Source organism: Verticillium alfalfae, genomic scaffold, assembly GCF_000150825.1.
Source record: "Verticillium alfalfae VaMs.102 supercont1.3 genomic scaffold, whole genome shotgun sequence".
NCBI lineage: Eukaryota > Fungi > Ascomycota > Sordariomycetes > Glomerellales > Plectosphaerellaceae > Verticillium > Verticillium alfalfae.
This window is the reverse complement of record NW_003315036.1, coordinates 793,839-803,239: the sequence shown is the minus strand read 5'-3', so window position 1 is coordinate 803,239 and position 9,401 is coordinate 793,839. Positions and strand designations below refer to the sequence as shown.

At 58.9% G+C, this 9,401-nt stretch overlaps 3 protein-coding genes and 1 non-coding gene across 4 annotated transcripts; 2 read left to right on the top strand and 2 right to left on the bottom strand.

Annotated features, from left to right (window-relative positions):
* Positions 1-349: 349 nt before the first annotated feature.
* Positions 350-2,127, top strand: VDBG_02757 (C6 zinc finger domain-containing protein; the record flags this gene model as incomplete). The annotated part of the gene is made up of 2 exons (XM_003006572.1): positions 350-385; positions 475-2,127. The coding sequence occupies 2 exons, from the start codon at positions 350-352 to the stop codon at positions 2,125-2,127; spliced, it is 1,689 nt and encodes a 562-aa protein (XP_003006618.1).
* Positions 2,128-2,306: 179 nt separating this feature from the next.
* On the top strand, positions 2,307-2,405 carry VDBG_15049. Its single transcript has one exon. It is a non-coding gene; the product is annotated as a tRNA-Leu (tRNA).
* A 337-nt stretch (positions 2,406-2,742) lies between these two features.
* VDBG_02756 (acetyl-CoA carboxylase) lies at positions 2,743-3,224 on the bottom strand (the record flags this gene model as incomplete). Its single annotated transcript, XM_003006571.1, has 1 exon — positions 2,743-3,224. The coding sequence occupies one exon, from the start codon at positions 3,222-3,224 to the stop codon at positions 2,898-2,900; it is 327 nt and encodes a 108-aa protein (XP_003006617.1).
* Positions 3,225-3,623: 399 nt separating this feature from the next.
* On the bottom strand, positions 3,624-8,915 carry VDBG_02755 (acetyl-CoA carboxylase; the record flags this gene model as incomplete). Its single annotated transcript, XM_003006570.1, has 1 exon — positions 3,624-8,915. One exon carries the CDS (start codon positions 8,913-8,915, stop codon positions 3,624-3,626), a length of 5,292 nt encoding a protein of 1,763 aa, XP_003006616.1.
* Between the last annotated feature and the right edge of the window lie 486 nt (positions 8,916-9,401).

Here is a 9,401-nt window from a genome sequence, read left to right as displayed (position 1 = left end):
ATCAGCTGCCCGCGCTTCTGGGCTGTGTGATTGGCACACGTCAGAGGGATCAAGAGCTTCTTACCTTCCTTGAAACGACCCCGGTCATTCTTTTGTTCGCCTAAGTAAGAATTGTGTGCGGTGGTCGCCATCCCGTTTCTTTACCACCAAATCATAGTCAATAGCGTCCTTAACGACGACTGATTGAGAAAGCCATAAAAACGGGCCAAAGTCTGAGGGATGAAGCATCGCAAAGAACAACGAACGATCGACAGGAACCGAAACTAATGAATGAAGAGGCAATTCCACATACTAATATTCGCTGCCGAAATATTTACGCTGATTGACTAACGACCGTCGGTGACCAACCATGTTGCCAGTGGTCAAGAATACGCGTAAAGCGAAGGTCAAATCTGGGTGCCGCACCTGCAAGTGAGAACGCTTCCACCGTTCAACTGATCGGCTTAACTGACTGAAGGTTCGATATGCTCCCAGGACCCGGAAGTGAAGTGCGACGAGGCCCGCCCGGCTTGTAAGCGCTGTGTAACAACCGGCCGCGTCTGCGACGGCTACGGTATTTGGGGCGGTGGCGGCAGAGCCTACCATGATCGCTACGTCGTGGAACCGACGGGAGCGCTCTATACTCATGTCGTCTCCCGACCGCGTGCGGCACCGCCTGTCCTCGTACTGCATCCCCAGGAGCAAGAGTGTTTCGAATGGTTCAAGTACCGCACCTCGATCAGGGTGCCAACAAGCTACGCCGCGGGGTTTTGGAATACACTCATCTTCCAATCGAGCGTTCAGGAGCCGGCTGTCTTGAATGCTGTACTCGCGCTGGGATCGTATCACATGAACGGCGGGGGCACGGCGCAGAGCCACCAGATTGAGAAAACGAAGGCTGGCTGGACTGCCGAGGAGAAGTTCACGCTCCAGCACTATGTCGAGGCGATGCGCCATCTGAGCCCTCATTTTGCGCGCAAGGGAAAGGCATCCACGCGAGTGGCGCTCATCGCCTGTTTCCTGTTCGTCAGCTTTGAACTGTTCCGGGGCCATTTCGAGGCAACGAGACTTCATCTCGACAATGGATTCAAGATTCTGGAAGAGTCGAGATCGCTCTTCCCCACTGTTGCAGGCGGCATCTGTGTCAGGGCTTGTATGGACTCCATCGACGACTGGATCGTCGAAGCCATTCTGAGGATCCAGCTCCAAAGCGGAATACTGCGCTACACCCATACGTATCCGTATCGAAACCTCCTGTCCACTAGACTAGCCCTGCCCAACTCTGCCTTCCGATCGGTCCACGAAGCCTGGCAGCATCTGAGCCCCCTCCTGAGCGAGGCCATGGCCCTGACCCAGCAAGCCCGTTTGTACGTCCCATCGCGAGGCAGCAGCGGCACTCCTTTCCCCCCAGCCCGCATGCTCGACGCCCAAGCCCGCATCGAGCCGGCCTCCACCAATGGCTCCCGCATTTCAGCGCTTTCTACGAAGTGCCTGCAAGAGGCCACCTTTGCAGAAGAACAGCGGGACCGCCGCCTCCCCTTCGCCATCCACGCCATGGCAACCATCATGGCGAACACCTGCCTCTCGCGCGGCGACGAGTCGGCCTTTGACAGCTGCACGGCCGACTTTGCCCTGCTGCTGCACCAACTCACGAGCCTGCGCAGACGCGACCCGGCGCTGTCCCCCTTCACGGCGCCGGCCATGGACATGTCCCGCGCCATCGTCGACATGGGCTGGATCCCGCCGCTGTACTTCACGGCCATGAAGTGCCGCGTCCGGCGCGTCAGGGTGCAGGCCATTCGGCTCCTCGAGTCGACGGCACACCGCGAGGGATTGTGTGATTCTCAGGTGGCGGCGCGCATCGCAAGGAAGGTGATGGAGCTCGAAGAGCAGCAGCAGGTGGAGGAGTTCGGCGTAGGGGCCGCAGAGGAGGACTTTCCCCTGTGCAGCCCTCCGACGCCGGAGGAGCTGGCGCTGCCGACTCCGCCCGGGGGCCATAGATTGTGCAGTGTGGAGATCTTGCTGCCGGGGGAGCCGCTGGAGAGCATATTGCTGGGTTGCAGATGGGCATGGTCGTCGGAACGGAGGGAGGCGATGTGGGAGTACTCCATGGCCACGCAGCGGTGGACGGACGTGACGCTGGTGTGAGAGGTGACGGCATGAATCAGTACTAGGGAAGTCACAGCGAAGCAATGGGAGAATGGAAAGTATTCACGCTGATATAGGGATGTGACTCGTCCATCAAATAAAGATTGCTCCCACAACATCTAGAAATTGGATTGTCCTTGAGTCATGAACTGAATTGAACAGAGTAGTTATCATCAATCGGTGAGGTGGCCGAGTTGGTTATGGCGCCAGGTTAAGGTCTACCTTAACTAGATTTCCTGGTGGGGCAACCCGCGCGAGTTCGAGTCTCGTCCTCATCATCTTTTGTTTTGCTCTCAGTGTTATTCATCTAACTTGACTTTTTGGATCGACTAACTCCGTACGCTGGGGGATGCCATCCTCGACAATGGTCGTTTGTAATGATGGAGTTTAGTCGGTGGCTTCTGTGTAACTCTAGTGCCCTGATTGGTATGACGGACATGATCGTAACGGCGGCAACACTGGTGGACACTCAAACAGCAGACGGGATGCCTCGTTGTCAGCCAAGTCTCTGATCATTAGGCCGAATGATCTCTTAATATAATTAATTGCCCCAGTCTGACTACTAGCGAGCTCGAATTGGCAGCTTTCACGCAATATCACAAGGTACAGCAATAGTGTCAGAACAAAGATGAAATTCATAAATAGCCATACAAACAAACACCTGCTGCATCCCAACCCTGATCCCAGTCTAGCAACGATAAGAAAATGCATCATGAGTAGTCACCAACCCCCATCTCTCACTCGTACACACACACATACTCAACACCTGCTTACTCGCGCAGGTACTTCAGGATGCTGTCCCTCTCCTCGGGGGGCATCACGCGCAGAGCATCCCTGACACCCTTCATGCCGATCGACTTGTTGGCGCGCAACAGAGCCGTCAGCTCGTTCGCGAAGCTCTCTGTCTTGAGCGACTCGATGCGATCCGTAATGGTCTTGCGGTTGGCTTCGTACCACTCGGACGCCTCGGGGTCCGCCGTGCCAAAGTTGATGACACCGGACCACGACTCGAGGAGCGACAGGTTGCGCTGGCGCGTCTCCTCGGCGCCGCCGCGCTGCTCGCCGTTGAAGGGGCTAGACAGCACGTTGGTGGCCATGCGCTTCACATTGTACTCCTCGTTCAATCTCCTGCGCGAACCCCAGTAGAAAGAGGGAACCCCGCGTTGGGCCCACTCCAGGACCGTCCCCAAATGACCCCTTTGGCCTTCTTGCGGCCCGGGCGGTCGTGCAGGGTCACCAAATTGCCCCGAATTCTGCGAAGTACCACGGGCAAAAAGCTGGCCTCCCCGCGATGGGCCATCTTCCTGCTGGATCGCGTCGACCCTGTTCCTTGAACGGGCCCAAGGCTCCGTTCTGCTTCCTTGAGGGCGGCGGTACTCGGGGTCAAGGACGCTCCATAGTCTGAACCTGCCTTGTCCTTCTTGTACTTGATGCCCGATGATACCCCTCGGGCTTGGAGGACCACCCCGGGGGGCCTCGGCGTCGGGCGTACATTTTCAATGACAGTAGGGTTGAATGGGTCGGGGTCCGACACCGGCCCCAAAGAACCCCCACCGCAGCTCGCGAAAGGGCGGGGATGTACACGGAAGATGGGGCCTGCTTAATACTTTGACGAGAGCGTTCGACGATGAACGAACCATTCTTGGAGGGCCTTCGTTGTACATTTTCGCGCTGGCCCCCCAGAGAAACCACCCCCAGTTGGCGAGGATCATCAGCGGCAGCTGCTCACCGTTGTTGAAGTCGTTAATGGCCTGAGCAGTCTTGAACGCCGAGTTGGGGTACCAGACACCGCCAGCTTCGTTGGTGACCTGCTCGATCGAGTCGGGGTTGGCAGGGTCGGCCGGCGTAATGTTCTCGATCGAACGAGACTCGACGGCAATGACACCCATGGGGATGCCACCGAGACGAGCGCGACCGACAACGACGGTACGCGCCCAGCCGCCGAGGGTCTCGATGAACGAGTCCTTGTCAAACAGGCCGGCCTCGAAGTCGCCGTCGTCTGTCTGTCGGCCGCCAATCATCCAGCGAACGTCGAACGCACCCTTCTGCTGGGGCGTGTAGACGACGTCACGGTCCCAGGTGTCAATGCTGGGGCTGATGGGGATGGGGCTGCCGCGCTCCTTGGGCACAAACGACATCCACTCAACAATCTTGGAAACACCGGCGAAATCGTCGTTGGCAGTCATGTGCGAGACACCGTTGCGGTACATGATCTGGGTGCCACCAAGCTGGAGGTTGGATGTGTAGATCTCACGACCCAGGACGTTGTTCAGGGCAGGGGCACCGGTCAGGATGATGGGCTGGCCCTCAATCTGGACGGCACGCTGACCGAGACGGACGAGGTAAGCACCGATACCGACGGAACGGCACGTCACCAGGGTCACGGTGAAAATGTCGTTGTAAGCACGGCTGGTGGCACCGGCGATGAGACCAGAGCCACGCAGCGACTCAACACCGAGACCGTCGGCCGTACCGATGATGGTGACGATCTTGTGGCGCTTCTCGCCCTCCTCCGTAACCTCCTCGGTGATGACAGCCTGCTCGAACTCCTTCTTGCTCTCGTCGTCGAGGTACAGGTACTTGAAGCCGCCGTCCTGCTTAGCAGGGTCGTTCCACGCAACCTTGAAGTGGGGGATCAGCTCGTCGGCAACGCCGAGACGGGCACCCGAGTTGGCAGACAAGTAGATGCGGGGAATGCCAAGCTTGCGCGCCAGCTCCGTGCACTTGTTGAAGAAGTTGTCTTCCTTGGGGCCGAAGGAGCCGATGCGGTACGTGATGTCGTTGGCGACGACGATGAACTTGCGACCCTTGGGATACTCGGGGGTCTTGGCGTTGAAGATCCAGCCGACCATGCCGCACGCATTGGTGCCGGGCTCACGGCTGACCTCGTCCAGGTTGTTCTTGTCGTCGAGAACGAGCTCGGTGAATGAGACGCAATCACCGGCCTTAGGCTGCTGCGAAGCAAGAGCGCCGTTCTTCTTGACGCTCGTGACCCAGCTGTTCTGGATGGCCTGGCGGAAGAGCTCGGGGAAATCGTAGACGTACTGAGTTCCCATGAGGTGGGCCTTGTAACGCTTGGGCTGCAGCCAGTTCTTGGTCGCGTATGGTGTGGTGACAGCGAGCAGGTGCATGGGGCCCTTCTCGTGGGTGCCGCCAATGCTGTGGAATACCCACTCGCCCTTGTCGGACTTGCGCTCCGAGTAGATATCGACATCGACAACATATCCGGAGGTGTTGTTGATGATGACGCGAAGAGGGTAGGGCACACCGCTCTGAGGATCGGTACAGATGATGCGAATCTCGACCTGGGAGACACGAAGACGCCACGCGCGAGGACCGAAGCGGTCGAGGAAGCCCTGGAGGCTGCTCTCAACCTCCGAAGGCTCGAGCTGGAAGACGGGCGTGAAGTTGATGAAGATGTGGTTCAGATCAGAGTTGTTGTTGCCGATGATCTCGAGAGCGTCAAAGATGTCGTTGACGACACGGTCAGCCTCGGAGATGAGGTATTCGGTGGTGGGAATCTCATCACGGAGACGACCCGGACGAATGACAGCGCGAGTGAAGTAACGCTTATCGGTCTCGACGGCCTTGCCAATGCCCTCGTAAACGTGGATGTTCTTGTTCTCAGTGAAGACGGGCTTGATGTTGAACTTGGCGAGACGTCCCAGCTCCAGCTGGAAAGCAAGAGCAGGCTCGCTGTGACGAATGCTGTCGTCCTCCTCGTAGCCGGGACCCCGGAAGGTGTAGTAACCGGGGTACGAGCCGTCGTTGCGGCCGCAGATGAAACTGATGCGACGGACACGGCGGGCAAGGAGGTCACCCTTGAGCTGAGCGATGATGGGCTTGATGCGGGCAAGGATCTCCTGGTCATTCTTGCTCTCGGCATCACGAACAGCGACGTTGATAACGGCAGAGAGCTCCTGCTCGTGGGGCTTGCTGGCGCCCACAATCTTGCGCTTGCCGGTCAGGTCAGGCAGCAGGCTGGGCGCGGGGGCGGCCTTCCTCTTCTCGCCGAGCGCCTCGAGAGCGCGAGCGATCAGGTCCTCGGCGTCCTCGAGGTACTTGCAGGGCACAATGACACCCTTGCGGTTGGGCTCCTCGTCCATCTTGGAGTTGAAGTACGAAAGGTCGCTGATGGAAGAGATGCGCTTGAAGTCAAACTGACCGCTGGGGGTGGCAGGGGTGGAGGGGGCAGCGGACTGCAAGGGAAGGCCGTACTCGCTCTGGCCCATCTTCCTGATCGTGAAGTCCCAGGACACAAAGAGAGGCGCCTCCGTCTCATCCTCATGGTACTCGATCTTCTTGATGATGTAGGCCCTGTAGGCGCGGCGGACGTAGACCTCGAGGGCGGCAATCGACACGAAGGGGTCCTCGTGCGAGAAGAAGAGGGTGAGAACGTCAAAGACGGTGTACTTGGAATCAACGACCTCCTTGATGACGTCAAGGTTGGGCTCACGGTGCTCCCAAGCAGCCTCGCCATAGCGAGACTCGACAACAGAAGACTTGAGAATGTGCTCCATCTGCGAGGTGCGCTCCTCCAGAGAAGGAAGAGAGCACTGGATCATAATCTCGCGAGCCTTGAGGGACACCTTGGAGGTGGCACGCGAGGACTGGAGCTCAGTCAGGGTACGCAGGGCATCGCGGAGATGCTTGCCAATGTTGCCGACGTTGGGCTTGTTGGGGCGGTACTCCTCAAGGATGGCGAGAATGAGCGAGCTCTTGGCGCTGACACGGCTGTGCGACAGGACGGTCTGGACAACCTTGGAGATGTCATCCTTGTTCTGGTCACGGAGCTTGAGAATGGTGCTGTCCTCCTGAGAACCCTGTCCAGTGAAGAGCTGCTCAGTCTCGGCGTACTGCTCGAGCAGGCTCTTGACGACATTCAGCTCATGCGCCTTCTGACCCTCGCTGTAGGCGCTGAGCACCTCGCTGAGCGGCGCCAGAGTGGACTTGAGCAGATCGACGTCGCCGGCAGCGACGTTCTCGTCGAGGAACTTCTGGAAAGCCTTGACCAGCGCCTTGGCCGGGAACTCGACGTGGCGCGACTTGGCGCGCTCGACAATCTGACCGAACTGCGCATCCAGCTTCTGAGGCATGCGAGAGTGCAGAGCGGCAAACTGGGCGTTCCACTCGCTGTAGGGCAGCTCAGGGTTGCGAAGGACCTCAACGAGTTCCTTCAGCGTGGCTGCCATGATGACCGAGTTGTCGTAGCCGAGGAGGATGTTCTTCAGAATGTTGTAGAGGACCGAGAACCGCTGGGCGGGCTTGTTACCGACAGCGACGGGGTCACCGTAGCTGGGCAGCTGGCCGAGGAAAGGCTGCGCCTGCTTGACCCTGCTGGGGTCGTCGAGGGCGAGTATGCCGAGAATGTCACCAGCCTCAAGCGTAGCTCCGGGCTGCTTGATGAGCTGAACAACGCCGTCTTCGGAGGCGATGAGAGGCATATACATCTTCATCACCTCAACCTCGGCGAAGCTTTGGCCGGCCTTGACGTGCGAACCGTTCTCGACGAGGTACTTCACAAGCTTACCAGGGCTGGGCGTGCGGAGCTGCGTGGGGTCGTTCTCCTGCTCAAGCAGGCACGTCTTGCCGTCAACGGACAGTCGCGTAGCGCCAACTTCCTCCTTCCAGTAGACGCTGTGGCTGCGTCCGCTGAGCAGGATCAGGAGGCCACCGTCACTGAGAACGCGGACACCGACGGCGCACTTGGACCCGTTGATGAAAACGTGGTAGGCGTCGACACTGGCACGCGTGGCGGTGAACTTGTAGCGGAAGCCCTCGTAGATAAAGTCCACAGCGAAGACCGTCTTCAGGATGTCCTTGGAGGGCACTTGACCCTTGTCCAGACTCTTGCGGTACTCCGAGATGCAGTCTTCACTGGCAATGTGCGCCTTGGTGACAGCACCACAGACGACAGCCAGCATGGGGTCAGGGCGCTCAGCAGTCAACTTCTTGGTGATGAGCTCGTCGAGCCAGCCGGTGGTGATGGTGTTGTCCTCAAAGGCCTCCGTCTCGAGCAGCTTGATAAGGTACTCGACGGTTGTCCTGAAGTCACCACGAATGCTGAGCTCCTTCAAGGCAATGACCATGTGTTTCCTGGACGCGGAGCGGTTCTCGCCGTACGCGAAGATGTGACCGAACTGTGAATCGGAGAAGCTGTGGATACTGGAGGCAGAGCTGACGGAGAAGTAGCCCCAAACATTGGAGCTACTCCTGAAGTTCAGGTCGTGCATCACACCGTTGGAAGGCTTGAAGCCCTCACCGGGGTCCTCCGAGGTGATACGGCAGGCCGTGGTGTGGCCCTTGGGACGGGGCCTCCTCTGGGTCTTCTCGCTTCCGGGGTCCTTGAACTCAAAGTCGATTTCAGTCGACGTCTTGGGGTCGACGCCGTACAGCAGACGAATGTCGCGGATCCTGTGCAGGGGAATGCCCATGGCGACCTGCAGCTGGGCGGCGGGCAGGTTGACACCGCTGACCATCTCGGTGGTGGGATGCTCAACCTGAAGACGCGGGTTCAGTTCCAGGAAGTAGAACTTGTCGTCCGAGTGTGAGTAGAGGTACTCGACGGTACCAGCAGACACGTAACCGACGAGCCTGCCGAGACGCACAGCAGCGTCCTCCATGGCCTTGAACGTCGCGTCCTTGGCAATGGTGACGGGGGCCTCCTCGATAATCTTCTGGTGACGACGCTGCACGGAACAATCTCTGCCGAACAGCGAGATGTTGTTGCCGTACTGATCCGCCAGCAGCTGCACCTCCCAATGCCGCGCGGTGCCGGCGAGCTTCATGATGAAGATGGGAGAACCGGGGATTTCGCTGGCCGGCCGCCTTGTACAGCTTCCTCGAAGCCGTCCCTCCGAAACGACCTTGCGGGATGCCCTTTCCAACCGCCGCCCCTCCGGAGGCCTTGGACATGACGGGGGAAGCCAATGGCCTTGGCCTTCCTCGAGGCCCTCTCTGCCACGGGAGAGTGGACGCAGCCCTGCGCCGTACACGTCATCAGCAAACAGTGACGATGCCTTTGCTGTCGACCTCGACGCTGTCGACGCCGGTTCCTGACCAGGGAATGCAAGGCACGGCCGCGTGCTGCGCGACGATTGTGGAAGAAATCTTGTCGCCGAGAGATCGCATGGCAGACCCGGGAGGACCGATGAAGACAATCTTCTTTGGCGAGGCGGCGAGGGATTCGGGGAGCTTGGGGTTCTCGGAGGCGTGCCCCTACAGACACAGTTAGCCGGCGGTCGCTCGAGCGACACAATGCAGGCAGATTCTTG